Here is a 17,235-nt window from a genome sequence, read left to right as displayed (position 1 = left end):
ATTCTTGGAAAGCTTTGAAAAAAAACTAAAAAAATATTTAACATAGACAAATTCGCATAGTTAATTTTAAGGGAAATGTTCATAATTTTAGTGTAAATTGGATATACAAAGTGTGAAAAAAAATCTTCTGTTTACCCCGATTTTATATAGATAAAAACATTTTGCATTACAAATCCGCGTTATAAACTTAGATGAAAATTTTCATTATTTTGATATAATTAGGGATATACAGAGTCTTTCTAAAAACAAGAAAGAAACATTAAGGGTAAGTCAAGCATGTAAAAGCTAGGCATTTTTATAACAGATTTGTGTCCAAACACAAAAGGGAAGAAGGTTATTTGCGAATGCATTGTAGAACAGAAAAGGGTCTATCAGACAAAGCGTGAAGTGCAACATTAATGGGATGGTTTATATCTGAATATCTGATTCACTCTTAAAGTTTTTCCCGTAATTTTAGAAACATCCTGTATAAACAGCACATTGCTATACTGCAAAATTGTTTGAACTTATTAACATTCATTGCCTATTAATTATTGAGTAAAAGTTAGAAGGAAAAATATGAAAACAAATAGAGGAAATTAATCGGAAAGAAAAAGAAGAAATCGGTGATGGTGGTAAAGTGAATACCACAGATGTAGTTTTAAATGTAAGAAACATTTGATGAAGTATACTGTTACGAAATTTCCGGGGGTTCGTTTGGATAGTGGAAGTTATATGGTGTGGAGAACGCTCAATCAGCAGGCGACAGTAGAAAATAAACAACGACGTTTATTTACACGAAGACACACAGGACAGCACAAAGATGACAACTATATACAGCATAGAGGACGATTATCTTCAGCCGAGACGTGCAACATACAACAGGACTCTACTGCAGACAGTAGCGCACAGCTTAGTTCAGCACTAGCTTGACTCCGTCGCTGCTCCGCTTATCTCTGGAAGGCCAGTTCTTCATCGTCGATTCCGACTACTCTCGCCCACTACTGGTTCACGACTACGACTCTTCAATTCACGACTCTCCGATCTGGTTCACGACGACCCGGCAGCTGCGGCTGCTTCCTTTTATAGGTCTCAGGAGGCGGGGCTAGAAGCCTCTCAACCAATCAGGAACGTTCGAGGCATATCTGGGCTCCTACTGGACGGAGCGGGAAAATTCTTGATGTTTCGAGTATAATCTATTTTGGCTCCAAAGTCGCCAAATTGTCGCCAAGTTAGTCGCCACGCTTTGGGACCTCCTATGGAACCAACTATGCTGGGAAGCCGCATCACAGATTCGTAACAATACGAATTACTTTTACGAAAGAGACTGTTGTGACGTCTCTTAAGAGCAATAATGGTCAACAACCTTTTAGTGCCTTATTTTTAATAGGTAATTACTTGCACACATCACATACACATATATAAAGATATAAAGTGGTTTCAGCATTTAAATTTGTTAACAGGAGGCCATATTCCTCGAAACACATCACAGACACCGTTTACCACACAACACCATTTTCACATCACTCCATCATCCATCATGCCGTCTTTCGTTCTGGACTTTTTTTAGAGTTCGTTCATAGAGGGCGCTAGTCAGTACACTGTTATTATCCTGATTATTAATTGCTAATAGAAACTTTTTGAATCGTGCTTCATATCCTTATTAACATGTGAAGAAAGACCAAAACTTAAAAATATCAATATTCTCCACTGAATGAAGATACGTACTAAATAGTTCGAAGAAAGGCCGAATACTTGATTAAATTCTTATACATTCGAACCACCGTCGCTGCATATAAACAATCACAGATGAGTTTTATTGAGAGGTGAAATGGGAAACCGAGAAGATAAAGATTGAGGGAAGGATGTAGCAGTTTAATTTGTAATAAATATAATTGTATAAATTTAGACACATAACTTTTGCGCAAGTTTATTTCAATATTTTTCACTTTTCTCATTTAAAATGTACATTTAAATGAGATTTTAAATGATACTGTATTGTACTGTACATTTACAGTACAATACAGTATCATTTAAAATTGCAGGGTACCGCCATTTCGTTTTAGTCTCAAAAGTTTATTTATCTTCGCTTTTACTCAAACTTTTTCCTGTTTTGAAGTATATTATAATTTGTTTTAATACTAAAAAGTCATTTAAAGAAATGCAGTTTGACTTATCATGGCAAAAACTTTTTATTAAACATTCACCACTAATGTATGCTTATGTCGACATTTGCCAATATTAGTGTGAAATAATGATATTTAGCAAATATTTCAGCTACACATCAAGCTAAATAATTGTAGTACAATATTAAAATGTGAAAGTAATATATTTAAATACTTTATGTATAGACGTTTCGTAAACATATTTCTTATAAATCAGAATTCGATCCACTGCTTGTAGCATATCCGTTAACCCTCCTACAACAGGCTCAAAACCAGCCTATTAGTAATGAATTTTCATGGCCGAGTTAGGCCGATATGATAAAGAAGGGGTTAATGGTATTTATGCATTGAGAAGCAAAAGCGGAATGCATTGAAATCTTATCGTTTTCATTTTCTTTAAAGAAGGGAATAAAAATTAAATTATTCCTTACCAGACAGCATATATTTTATTTTGTTGTGTCTGACTAATTAATTCTGATTTATTAATGCTTTCTTCTCACTAATTTTTTGCAGGGTTCCGCCATGTCATTCCAGATCACTTCACTTCCAAGCACTCATCCTCTTCTTGTTCTCATTAACCCCAAAAGTGGCGGAAGACAGGGACTACGGTAATTAAATCACTCCCCTAATTGCTTATTCAATTATTTTTAAAACGACAATTAATCACATTGATAAAAATCCTGCGACTCCTTTGCTTTTATTGATTACTTCATCAATGAGTGAGTTTTTTTAATCAATTTAAGTGCCTCGAGTTAAGGGGCTGCAATGTAATAGCTAAAAGTTATTTCGATTTTATGTCAAGCATTAAGAATATATTATAATTTCCAATAAACACAGAAAAAAAATCATGATTTTACACTTGGAAATTAAAAATTTGGAATCAGATAAGATTTTAATCTATGTTATAAAAAGTAGTTTTTTATGTAGGTTTGCCTTGTAGTTAAACAGGACAAACCATTCGATCTGGGGCTAAAAACTTATGTATAGATATATGTTAGAAAGTGTAGAAAGTGAGAATAAGTTTTTCGAAGAAATCGTTTTAATATATATATATATATATATATATATATATATATATATATATATATATATATATATAGAATTTTAATAAATTAAAATTTAAGCGAAATTTTAACATTTTTCCGCGTAACGTTTATAAACTTTATAACAGAAATTTCATTTTTACATAATTTTAAAATCTAAAAAAAACTGTATTTTTAACTATGCCAAATTATTTTTTGATGTTTGAAATTTTTTATTATTTTTTTACTTCAATTTCAATAATATATTCCGTTGTTGAAGTGAAATTCAAATCGTTTTCGAAGATTCATCAAATATTTAGTTTGTAATTTCTCTTTCATTTTGAAAACTGAGAGGCAGAGATTCGGTTAATTATGCGCATCCTAAAGGAGAAATAAAAAGGAAATGAAGTTACGCTACCATAAAAGACAACATACAATTTTAAACTGATTACCCAGATACTTAAGCTTTTAATATTAGTGTGATGTCATGGGACTCGGCTTCAGTAGATAAACTCAACCTTTGTTGAAAGAATCGCCAGGATCAAGTTATTCATATACAATATTATTGGAATTAAACACAATCAATATTCCCGGCGAAAAGCTGGTAGGCAAAAGCGGCTAGCGATTAAATAATTGCAATGATGCTTTAAACGAGGGGGGTTGGTCACCTTAAAAATTTCTCTTATACTCTCTAATAAATTTGTCATTCTAGAGAACGGCTTACATGGCATTGGCGTACAATAGTCACGGAATATTAACTTTTAGCATGCATATAGCATTTTTACTAAATATATTGCGCTATCCTTGGAAAATTATCCCCAGTGTGTAGTTAATTCCATTCGAAAATCAAATTTGTGTTTTAGACACGTTTTGTTAGTTGCTAGATCAAGACATTTTAGATCAAACCGGCTTAGTTACACGTTAGAAATTTTTTTATTAATGGTGAATGCAAAAATGTTACAAATAAATATTGTTACGAAATTTCCGGCGTTCGTTTGGATAGTGGAAGTTATATGGCGTGGAGAACGCTCAATCAGCAGGCGACAGTAGAAAATAAAACAACGACGTTTATTTACACGAAGACACACAGGACAGCACAAAGACGACAACTATATACAGCAAAGAAGACGATTATCTTCAGCCGAGACGTGCAGCATACAACAAACTCTACTGCAGACAGTAGCGCACAGCTTAGTTCAGCACTAGCTTGACTCCGTCGCTGCTCTGCTAATACCTGGAAGACCAGTTCTTCACCGTCGATTCCGACTACTCTTCTCTGTCGATTCCGACTGCTCTCTCTGGCAGCACAGACTGCCTCCTTTTATAGGTCTCAGGAGGCGGAGCTAGAAGCCTCTCAACCAATCAGAAACGTTCGAGGCGTATCTCAGTTCCTACTGGACGGATCGGGAAAATTCTCGATGTTTCGGGTATAATCTATTTTGGCGCCAAAGTCGCCAAGTTTGTCGCCAAGTTTGTCGCCAAGCTCTGGAACCTCCGACGCGACACCGGACTCAGTCCAATACAGATGATTGTAAAACATTCTTTCCGATGGTGGAACCAAATATGCTGGGAAGCAGCATTACAGATTCGTAACAATATGTTAATAGAGTGATATTAGGTACATGAAAACAACGCGATCGTTTTCATTTCAAATTAAAATTTTGATGATAATAGTAAAGTTTAAAAAAAAATAGTGGTTTACCCTCTTTGAGTTTTAAATGAGTTTTTACTTTCACTTATTATTTTTACTCTCAAATTTAAAATTTCACGGCCATCAGTTTTTTAAATATTATGACCTTGTGAAAGTTATTCTTCCAGTTTCTTATTCTTTTCAATTAAATCGATTCTATTGAGCATTATTTCGATTGTTGAAAAAAGTTATAAAAAATATTTTTATGGGAAGAATACGTTTATTTCTAATTAAAGTCATTCAAATTTTAAAAAATTAACTCAAGTTTTCTTACATGTTATTCAAAATTTAATCAATCCAAAATATAGAAACCATAAAAAAACTATAAAACAGAAAAAGGATTTAAACAGAAATATCTTTCTTAATTTTTAAGGAATAACACCATACATATATTACAATTAGTTAAATGATTATTTCTCTACAGGCTTATGAAGTATCTTATAATGCATGTAACATTACAAGCTACTTCATGAAAGTAAAACTAGACAAAACTAGTGAATAACTATTAAAAACCTTAAGTGGTTTTATAAAGAAAAATATAAGTTTTGAGATAAAGGAAGATTATATACTGTCTAGTTTGACACTAGTTTTAGACAATTATGGAAAAGGGTCCTATTAGAAAAGAAGCAGATACAATTTTGATAAAATTTGCTTATATAGAGTGAAAGAAAACTTGCATTTTTTTTCTTCTATAATGAAAAAAGTTATTTTTATGCCATTTAAATCCTTTTGAAATTAAAACTAGAAACTGAAACTGAATCAGAGAATTTTCTATTTAATAAATCTCTGAAACATTCCATAATTAAAAAAAAAAGCTTGGTAGTACACTTAGATTTCAAATATGAATGATCCTCATATTTTTATGAGGATCATTCTATCCTCATATTTTTAAAATATGAGCTCATCAAAAATGTTTTTATATTAGTTGGAATTTAACCACTTCCGTTTCGAATTCAAATTCAAATTTTAGTAGAGATGACAGATAATTAAATTAAGGAATAATACAGTTAATAGAAAGGTGTAAAGCTTCTAAAATAATATAAGTTATTTGATTATCAAAAATTCTAAGCTTAAAAATATTTTATTTAAGAAGCCATTAAAACTAAATTACGTAAAATATTTAATTGTTGCCAGCATTAATTAATCCCGGCGAATCAGTAGATTCCCAAAGGCGGCTAGTTAGCTATAAATTAAAAATAAACTTATCTTGGAAAAACACACTCAAACAGATTATAATATCACACAAGAGGCAGATAAAAAGTTAATGGATAACGCGATTTCACAAATAAAACATCACGAAACACCTCTTCATCATACAAATATAGATCAAAAGATTAAATGCCCAGAAAGAATGGATTAGAAATGAAATCCTACAAATCAATTTAATTTAAAATTAACTTTTCACTTATCTAGATATGATATTACTATTTATTTATAATATTACATTTTCTTTCCACTAGAAAAAAAAATATTTTATACAGAGATCTGTTTGAAAAGATTTTGTGATTTTTTTTTTTCAATTTTCTGTGAATTAATAAAACATCAGACGATATTTTCTTTTTATCATTTATTAACGTCAGGCGATTATTTTTCAAACACGGCAAAAAAAATCTATTAGCATTCGATCTGTACAAAATAATTTATTTCATTTAATTACATGTCAGGATTTAAGTTAACTGCTGCTGACATTTCTCCAGCTAATTTCGAATTTAATCCTCCACCTGCTCAATAAAAATAGTCCTTTTAATAAATAATATTCGAAAAAATAATCACCTCTGGGCTTATTTTTTTTATCTTGTTCTGTTTATTGATTTGCATCACTTACGAAATAAATTTTAATTAAGTCACTCTAAATCTTTAAAATTGGATTTTTCAGGATATTGCGAAAGTTTCAGTATTTACTTAACCCTCGGCAGGTGTTTAACTTAGCAAAAGGTGGCCCAATGGCTGGGTGAGTATGTTTTTTCCCACTGTATTTTTCCTTGCTACTACCTCTCCCCTCCCCCTTTTATATTATAAGTATTTACCCCCGGGCAAAAATCGTCTGCTTCAATCTGATTAGTTACTTGTCTCAAAATACTTTTTGTTGCAAAAAAAAACCTTATTTTCAAAGAATTAAAACTTCTTAAATTCTTTTTTTTTTTAATTTTCAATACAATATACTTGTATGCAAGAAAATCTGTCTTGCAAGATATTTATTAAACTCGTGAGAAGTAATTAAATTCTATCAGTTTGAAAGTGCTTTTGACAGGAGAGAAACAATAAAAACATTATGGCGGGAAAATAGAGCAAGGAATAAAAATATCTTTAAGATTACGTCGTTTTTTATTTTATTTATTCTTAAGAAGCATATGCTTTTATTTATCACGTATATTAAAAGTACTTAAAGGTAAGAAATTAATTATGTTTTTGTTGAAAGAAATAAAATCAATTTAGAAACACTCAGGTACTTTAGATGCGTTAGTTAACACAGCGAAAATTGCTTGTTAATGGAATTACACTTTCTTTATGCAAATTTCTAATTTGAAAACAAAAAAAAGCATTTTTAATATTTATGTACTGTAGTTTAATTGATAAAAAGTATGTTTTAATAACAATGGTTTCAAATTTTTAAAAGATCTGTCATTTTTGACATTTGGTAACAAATTGGTTTGTATTTTTTTTAAATTATTTTACTACAAAAAATATATTAATTTTAAAATCCATGAATGGCAATACGCAAGAAAGTTTTATTAGATTAAAAATCTTTGAAATGGAAATTGGCAGCAATTGTTAATTCTGATAGTTATTAGAAAAAGTTCGTTTTCCTTTGGTTTGGTATAAAAGTGCTACAATTTTGTTTACCTAAATGTTTAATATTGGATTGAATTATACGTTTTAATTCGGAACCATTCCTTTTATTGTTATCTATTATTATAAGTAAATATTTCAATGAAACAATGTACAGATGACATGTGCTTCTTAATAACATTTCCTGCAAATTCAGGGACATTTTATTCTAAACTTACAAGATCTGTTTTGTTTCTAAAAGTCTTTTGTGTTTCATTATTAAGTCTCAATTATAATGACAAACAAGTTTGTAATTTTATTCTTTTACTGAGTTATTCAAGAAATGTAAGTTGGATGCATTAAATGTTTCCACTGAATAAAATACAAAAAGAATATCAGAATAATCTTTTTTTATTCATTTATTCCAAATAGTAACAGCATATGATTAAAGGTTAAAGTGTTTAATCATATACCAAATAGCAATGTAGGTCTTCTTAGAAATACGTATAATATTTTTTTTTTCATCCTTATTAAAAATGATGTATGGATGTAAATTTGCATTTTTGGGGCTAGCTAATGAGTTGCCGGGATCTTTTCTGTAAACATCTTATTCTAGAAAGAGTTCGTTAATTATTTTTCGAATAACATTCTATTCATTTCGTCTTTATGATATTTTTCCTTAAGGTATAGAAAATAATTTTTCGTCCTGTGAGATTATTTTACAAAGAAAGCTGAAAAATGAATACATTGGAATTGTTTCGAGGAATCTTTATTTTAATGATATTGAAAAAGATCATAAATTTTTTCTTTTAAATTTGTTCAGCTAAATGAATTTTATTTTGTTTATTTTATTTTTTTAAGTTCCAAGCTTGAAAATGTAATTTTGTAAACAATATTTCATATACCACTTGTCATGTTGGATTCTGAAATTTTAAATATGTGTGCATCTGCGATAATCAAATATATATGCAATATTTTAATATTTCCAATTTAATTATCAGTAATTCATTTAATTTTGAATTTATTTTCGAATTCTTTACATTAGTCATCACCTAAAAGTGAATTTACCTTTTCTGTGAAATATTTAAAAATCTATTTGTATTTCATCCACTAATGTTCCTTGTTTCTTCTTTTAGGTTACAAATGTATAAAGATGTACCGAATTTCAGGGTGTTGTGTTGTGGAGGAGATGGAACAGTTGGTTGGGTTTTGGACACAATAGGTATAGAGTTTTACTTTAATTTTTATAGAGGCACTTTTGTTATTGAAGCGAAATTTTTTTTTTTCGTCTCAACAAAAGAATTTCAAGTTTTAATTTATATTTTGTTCAAATTTAAGAGATTTCATAAAAAATAAAAAATAAATTTTTAGAAAAAAGCAAACCACATACTTTTCTTGAAAAGTGCATTAGATTCTTAATGAAATACATCTTTACTCTGTCGAACGTATAATCTCCAACAGTATTAAAGTGATTTTTTTTATTAAATAAGTGATTTTTTAAATAATTAATAGAAAAAATCTATATTGTTCTTATTTTCTGAATATTGTGTAAATAAAAAAAAAAAATATTTTCATTTTATTATGCTACAATCATTTTTATTGGAGCATGAAGAGAAATGTTAATGATATCAGCGTTTTGTATCGTTATTTTATTTTTCATTATGATACTGTTAAATGGTGAAAACACTTCTTAGAGGGTTAAAGATATGAAAAATATGTTGCGTTTATCATCGCTGGCAGCGCAAAAGGTCGTATATTGAAACTGAATTTGGTTAAAACCTATTTGTATGTTCCCCTCCATATTGTCAATGAATATGAAGCCTCCAATACCATAAGGAAAAAAGGAATTGGTAAAATGGCATCCATTGGAGACTAGAAGGTGTACTGAATAATAGTATAATTTTTATCGTATTTAAATTTTGACATACGATCATTAGCACCGAATGCGACGATATATAAAAGCTAGACTTGTTGCTAAATAAATAAAACTCATTTGTAACCTAGTGTAATTAACATAAGATCATTTGTTTTTATTACTAGTAATATTAGAAGTTTCTTTTCTAACCCTTATGTTCATTTTGTATAGTATGCCATACATACAACTTTATAAAAATATACTACCACTATAAAATAATTTTTAACTTTTATATCATATCATATCACGATTTTTTTATTTAATTTTTGATATTTTTTTATAGCGTAAAAAAGCTACCTATATACATTTTTTTTTCTTCAAAAAAGCAATCTTGCCACGATAAGGGTTAAGCACGTGATAATTTTTATACAGTATAATCCAAAAAACCACTGACAAACTTCTATGGGTACAATGCAAAACAAATAACTTTTGCATCGAAGCTTTTGGGTCGAATACAGTTATTCATTTGAAAAGTAAAGTACAGAAACAGCTGTAAGTCTCGAATATCAGAGAAAATGGAGCATACCAGTATAAAACTATCTGCGTACATTCACATTAGCTACTCAGAGTGGCGTTCAACGCCATTATTGCACAACTGACATCAACAAATCAAGGAATGATCCGTTCGTAGAGGCTGTTATCAATGTCAAGTTGATTTTGTCAGTAGCAATAAGAATTTTGTCCACAAGTGCCTCCCCAGTTGTGTTGACTAATGATTTCAAACATTCCTTCCAAAAAAAACTTTCAATCTTTTCAGGTCTAGCGCGTATGCATTCCCTACCCCAGGAACTAATAGCCAATCAGCTATATTGCTTACTTTAACCGTGAAAATTGCTAAATCCTTACAGAAAAGTGCACTGGGGCCTCTACCTCGTATAAACCCCATTGTGGTTAGAGGAGTATCATCCAATAGATATATGTTCAAAAAGATGTAATATTGAAATGTATTCACAAAGGTTAATATTGCTTTTTCTCCCGTTACTAATATCTAAACCCCATTGTGGCGAGAGGAGTATCATCCAATAGATATATGTTCAAAAAGATGTAATATTGAAATGTATTCACAAAGGTTAATATTGCTTTTTCTCCCGTTACTAATATCTAAACCCCATTGTGGCGAGAGGAGTATCATCCAATAGATATATGTTCAAAAAGATGTAATATTGAAATGTATTCACAAAGGTTAATATTGCTTTTTCTCCCGTTACTAATATCTATACCCCATTGTGGCGAGAGGAGTATCATCCAATAGATATATGTTCAAAAAGATGTAATATTGAAATGTATTCACAAAGGTTAATATTGCTTTTTCTCCCCTTACTAATATCTAAACCCCATTGTGGCGAGAGGAGTAATCATCCAATAGATATATGTTCAAAAAGATGTAATATTGAAATGTATTCACAAAGGTTAATATTGCTTTTTCTCCCGTTACTAATATCTAAACCCCATTGTGGCGAGAGGAGTATCATCCAATAGATATATGTTCAAAAAGATGTAATATTGAAATGTATTCACAAAGGTTAATATTGCTTTTTCTCCCGTTACTAATATCTATACCCCATTGTGGCGAGAGGAGTATCATCCAATAGATATATGTTCAAAAAGATGTAATATTGAAATGTATTCACAAAGGTTAATATTGCTTTTTCTCCCCTTACTAATATCTAAACCCCATTGTGGCGAGAGGAGTAATCATCCAATAGATATATGTTCAAAAAGATGTAATATTGAAATGTATTCACAAAGGTTAATATTGCTTTTTCTCCCGTTACTAATATCTTTTCCGTTTAATCATTCATATTTCGGCCCATAGTTCAATAATAAAAGTTGTTTATCTTAATGTGGAAGTTTTTCTTAAGAAGTTTGTCATTGAAGTTCTGCACCATCCTGTACATTTATGCATCGAAATTCGACTGTCTTTAGTGCATCAGGAATCTTCGCATAATTTCCTTCGCATTTCAGCATAATATAAGAAATCTTCGATATTTTTACACGAAAGTATTCTTCTTTTTATTTTGATAAATACAATTGCATTTAATTAAAGTGGAAATTATATTTCTTAAGAGACTTTTGACAAAAAGAGGAACTTTTTATTAATTGTAAGCAGCATTTCTTTTTCTCTATAAGAATCACCATTTTCTTCAATAAAATAAATGCTAAAAGGTCTTAACATCGCATATTTTCCCATCCATAAACGTGAAAATGGCAGCTTTTATGCTGTTCCAGCTTTATAAATCCGAATACTTTAACTGTAAATTCAAATCACATTTGATGACGATTTAATCCTTTCTTGAATATAAAAATATTCTATATTTGGATGCTCTTTTTATAATGCCCTTCATTAAATTTAAGGCCCAATTAAATCTCTAAAGTAATTAAGCCGATGCAAATCAAAATGTTCCAGGGCATCGCAGCTAATGCGAACTTTCTTTTCCATTTCAGATAAAATGAACTTTGCTAATCCCCCTCCGGTAGCTATTCTACCCTTGGGAACTGGTAATGATTTGGCAAGATGCATAGGCTGGGGGCCAGGTAAGAAGATGTTGATGCAAAGCTCTGTTCAAAAAAAAGAGGAAATATTTAGAAATTTAATATATTTTTATATTAGAATTAGCTCATAAATTTTAAAGTTATTTATCAAGAACAATTTTCAAGTATTGATGGTTTTTAATATGATGCTTGTTACTACCCCCTGTTTTAAAAATTAAAACCAATCAAATTACTGAGTTGAAATGTGGTAAATAATAATGGATTTCATACTTGGAATTTCATGCACCTCACCCTATTTAAATTTAATTAGAATTTCAATTGCTAATTGATTCATTTAGCAATTGGGTTTAATTTTAATTAGAATTTCAGTTAATTAGAATTTTAGCGAATTTTAATTTTAATTAGGGTTTTTAATTAGATTTTAATTTTAATTAAAGTTTCAGTTGCTTAAAATTCAAATGTTCTTTTCCTCAATTGCCTGTAAATATTATTTCGCAAATGTTATTTTACCATCTTTTTAAAATTTAAAAAATATATTTTTAATGAAATCAATTTATTTATAATGTATCCTTTTCCAAGATTTTAAAATTTTGTAAGGTTTTTTTTTTGCATAATTTTCAATAATATTTTTCATTGTTTCAATGCATTTCAAGCCATTTTTATAATTTCATCAAATGTTTAATAGCATTATTTCATTTAATTGTTGAAAACGATGGAAGAATGTTTTACACTTGAAATGTAGGGATAAAAAGATGCCACTTTATTAAGTAGTTCTGACTTTCCAGGTGGGCACAATAATGACATGGGTTTGAGTTACTCTTACCCCAATAACGGATTGTACTTCTGTTTTAGGGATGAAAGCACGAGCCCTGCTGTAGTTGACGATGTTTTGCGTTCATCACAGTTCTCGTTTTAAATTTCGTTACTGTTTGGTCATTTAGACACATGGCTGTTTTGGCTTGATAGTGGTAGATAATTTGCCGCCGTGGTTGGTCAATACATTTTTTCTCATGTTTGATTGTATATTTGAATTATTCTGTGAAACTATTATAAACAGACAGAAATAATTCCAAAATGGAGAAATCTGAAACGTAAAGTTTCATAAAAATAGCATAAGAGTTGAATTTTTTAAAGATTGCAATATCTTGTTTACTTTGTATATACCAGAAAATAAAAAAAAAAAATGACTTAATATCCTAAATAAAATTTCAAGGTATGCTTGAGACTTCTTGACTTTTATGACACCTACTTCTTGCTATCATTTAACTATATTTCACTTAACATTTCTTTTGATCTAGTTATCGATATCTTTCTATTTTTATATTTTTCTTATTCTGAAAAATAGGTATTTAAGAGCTAGATTTTACTAAAATCATCCAGCCAAGGTAGATAAGGAAAATTTGTTCAGAAATATTACCAAAATAAACGCTCACTTTTCTATAATGTACAGGGTCAGCAAGAAATAAGTTGCCCACTTCAGAGGGCTCTAAAATGCATTCAACTGGTCCAAATAAGATAAAATTTGAACTACAAATTATTCATATGATGCGCTTTACATTTATTAATTTAAAAAATTTAGTACAAAAATTCACCAATAGATGGCGTTGTGACACAAATGGCATTTATTTGTAAAATAAATGCCATTTTATTTTGCCGTAATAAATATTGAAAATGTGAAACACAATTTGTGTTACAACGCATGTCTTTTACCATTTTTCTTTGTATAAAAAGAAGACGGATTCTTCTCTGTTCGTCATGCCTACGTTGCAAGAAAAAGGGCTACTGGTGAAATTGTTCTACTAGAACCAACAAAACTCCATTGCAGCTGTAAAGGAATTTAGTCCTATGAAGCAGATACAAAGAGGTCCAATGTCTCCAGGTGCCCTACGCGAGATGATGCAGAAATTTGAAAAAACTGGGCAACTTTGCATTCTTCCAGGTAGAGGACGAAAAAAAATTCCCGTCTGCCATCTTCGAAAATGTTGCGACTGCGTTCGTTGAAGCCAGCAGTCAGTCGCTGCATAATAGTATGAGTTTGCTTGTTGTTTCCCTTGTTCTGGATATGCCGTATCAACTGTACGAAAACTCGTACGGCAGATTATTCCATTCAAAAACACATCGGTGCACCTGTTGCAGGACGGGGACTTAGAAGTCCGTAAAACTTTTGCACTTCAGTTCCTTGCTCGAATGGTTGTTGACACAACTTGGCAATCAAACATTCTGTGGAGTGATGAGACCCACTTTGGCCTCAATGGGCAAGTTAACATCCATAACTGTCGAATTTTTGCAGAGGGAAAATCCTCGCGTTATCCAGGAATAACCCTTGCATCCTGAAAAAGTGACAGTATGGTGTAGTTTTACAGTTACCTTAATCATTGGACCGTATTCCTTTGAAGAAATAACTTCTGTTCCGTTGCAGAACAACGGTACCATGATATGCTGAAGGATTTTGAATCCCAACTCTTCTACAGCGTGGATGCCTTCAAGTCATCATTTTCATGCAGGATGGTGCTCCACCTCATATTGCTCGTCTTGTAAGGCGATTTTTAATACAGCATTTCGCAAAAGCACGAATTATCAGCCGTCATTTTCCAATAGCATGGCCTCCTCATTCGCCGTACATAACCCCTTGCGTCTTTTGGTTGTGGGATTATTTGAAGGACAATATCTACCATCAAAGCCCATCATCTCTACCAAATCTGATGGACAACATTCGTCACCATATTCTTAATATTCCGGCAGAGTCACTCCGGTCATCTATAGAAAATATGGTTCTCCGATTAGAGCATATTGTTGAAGATGAAGGAGGACATATTGAGCAATTTTAATTTTACTTTATTTAACAATTGTAAACCATATTAAATGGTTTTATGTGTATTAAAATGCCACCTAACGGTGAATTTTTGTACAATTTTTTATTTAATAAATGGAAAGCGTATCATCTCAATAATATGTAGTTCAAATTTTATCTCATTTGGATCAGTAGAACGCATTTTATAGCCCTCTGAAGTGGGTAACTTATTTCTTGCTAACCCTGTATATTTGTTTATTATTTGACTAGTCAAGGATTCGATCATAAAATGATTTCACCTGCGCCCACTATTGTATGATATCAATCATCAACCAGAAACATTCTAGATCTAATCGGTTAATCTTTGAGTTGTTTTTTAGCATTTGTTGGATTTTTAAAATTTATTCAATCTTGCTGCATTGATTGGGATAAGTCACGTTTAATTTATAATAAATTTTAATCAGTTTAAATATCTCTTTCTCTCTCTCTCTTATTTCTATTAAAATTATGTTCATCAATATCGTCTGCAATATGAAAAAAAAATAATGAAGAGAGAATTGTTTGTTAAAAAATATTGATATAAAACCTAATTTATTAACAATTTTTATTTCCTAATAAACTGTAAAATAAAAGGCTGGAATTAGGATCAAATTGTTTTTGAGCATCTGTGTAATATGTCATTTGCAATCCTTATGTGCCCAAAAATATATATATTTGTTATTATTTTTTTACAGGCTATGAGAATGAAAGTCTTCCCAAAATCCTCAAAAAACTTGAGAAATCGACTGTGTGCCCCATGGACAGGTGGAAAATAGAGATCAGCACCTCGGGTAACAGCGATGAAAAAGGCGACCCCATCCCTTGTACCATCTTCAACAATTACTTTTCTATCGGAGTAGTGAGTAAACGATATAAAATATACACAACATTTTTTTTACTTGAATTTCACTTCTGGCAATTTCCTTTTTTGTGAGCATTCCTATCGTTATACACTTAAAAATAATATTACTTCAATTTTTAAAGATACATTTTTAATTGTGCCTTTTTATTAGAAGAAATTATTCATAAAATTATGTTTAATTACTCAATATATTTATGTTCCTTTTCATGTTATAGTAATTTTATTTGTATTTTTTTAGGATGCCTCTATAGCTATAAAATTTCATCTAGAGAGAGAGAAACATCCGGAAAAGTTCAACAGTCGGTAAGAATAATTTGTTTATCTATCTAAAATAAATGTACTATAAATATAATATGTTGTGAAAAAAATTTTAAATAGAAGAGTCGCTTTACAAAATTAATAAACTAGCTGCTTTGAGCAACCAGCTTGTTCTCCAAGGAAATTGCTTGAATTTAATTTTTATTGAGGTATCCGACTAAATTTAGAAGGTGTGTTTGTTTTTTTCAAGAAAAATTTAATATTTATATCAGGTTTCTTTATTAATATAAGGATAAAATGAAGAATGAAAGGGAAATTATTTATATATATATATATATATATATATATATATATATATATATATATATATATATATATATATATATATATCTTTTGAAGAAAAAGCATATTTTGATGTAAATTTTCGCATTTGTTTACAAAAACTAGAATTGTTTTAGAGAAAAAAAAATTTTACATTTTTTTTTTCATTTTATCTTTATAACATTACATGTGTAATTTATCTTAAATTATAACTAACTATTATCTAAAAATGATATTCAAAAATAAAAGTTTTGCGTATAATATATGAGATTATCTATGAAATTTTGGAATTTTTTTCTGCAATTTTTACATTAAACAATCATAAATCCACTTCTAAAGCATTCAACATCAAATCCGTAGTTCATTATATTCTCTATAACATAGAAATAATTATAAATTTCATTATGATGTCTTTATTTTTTGAGATATGGCGTTACTAATTCAGTAGAATTATGAAAAAAACAGGCTCTTCAGAAAAGGTTTTTAAAGTTTTTAAATGCTTATAAATAAGCCTCATTTGCATGTCAATAGTTTGCTATAATTTGGCTTTTAATTGACATAGAAACAAACTAACGATATCACTGAAAACAGACTGTACTATACTTATTTTTTGAAACTGCAAAATAATAAAAATGTAAACTTTCATCTAAATTCGCGATTTTAAACTTGACGTATAAAAGATCTTAGACATTACTTCATGACCATTATTCTCTCTGATTATTTTTAAACATCAAATTGTCAGGCGTAAAGCCATGTTATTGTAATAGTCTTGCATATGCTCTGTTCATTGTACACAAGAAATGCCTAATAGAGACCGGTCTCATAATATCATAGCGCTAATAGATTGCCTTCTGACTTTCGTAACATTGTAGATTCACTTTTTGCCCTGTAAACAATATAAATATTAAAGAGAATCCAGCATCCTTAGCTT

At 30.1% G+C, this 17,235-nt stretch overlaps 1 protein-coding gene across 1 annotated transcript in view; it reads left to right on the top strand.

Annotated features, from left to right (window-relative positions):
* Positions 1-17,235, top strand: part of LOC129984733 (diacylglycerol kinase 1-like) — a 618,611-nt gene that overhangs the window by 579,836 nt on the left and 21,540 nt on the right. Inside the window, exons 18-23 of the mRNA XM_056094680.1 lie at positions 2,658-2,752; positions 6,733-6,807; positions 8,762-8,847; positions 11,986-12,075; positions 15,559-15,722; positions 15,964-16,028. Coding sequence (XP_055950655.1) covers positions 2,658-2,752; positions 6,733-6,807; positions 8,762-8,847; positions 11,986-12,075; positions 15,559-15,722; positions 15,964-16,028 — 575 coding nt within the window. The remainder of the gene's footprint in view (positions 1-2,657; positions 2,753-6,732; positions 6,808-8,761; positions 8,848-11,985; positions 12,076-15,558; positions 15,723-15,963; positions 16,029-17,235) is intronic.

This window comes from Argiope bruennichi, chromosome 9, assembly GCF_947563725.1.
Source record: "Argiope bruennichi chromosome 9, qqArgBrue1.1, whole genome shotgun sequence".
Taxonomy (NCBI): Eukaryota; Metazoa; Arthropoda; class Arachnida; order Araneae; family Araneidae; genus Argiope; species Argiope bruennichi.
This window is presented reverse-complemented; position numbering and strand designations above follow the sequence as displayed.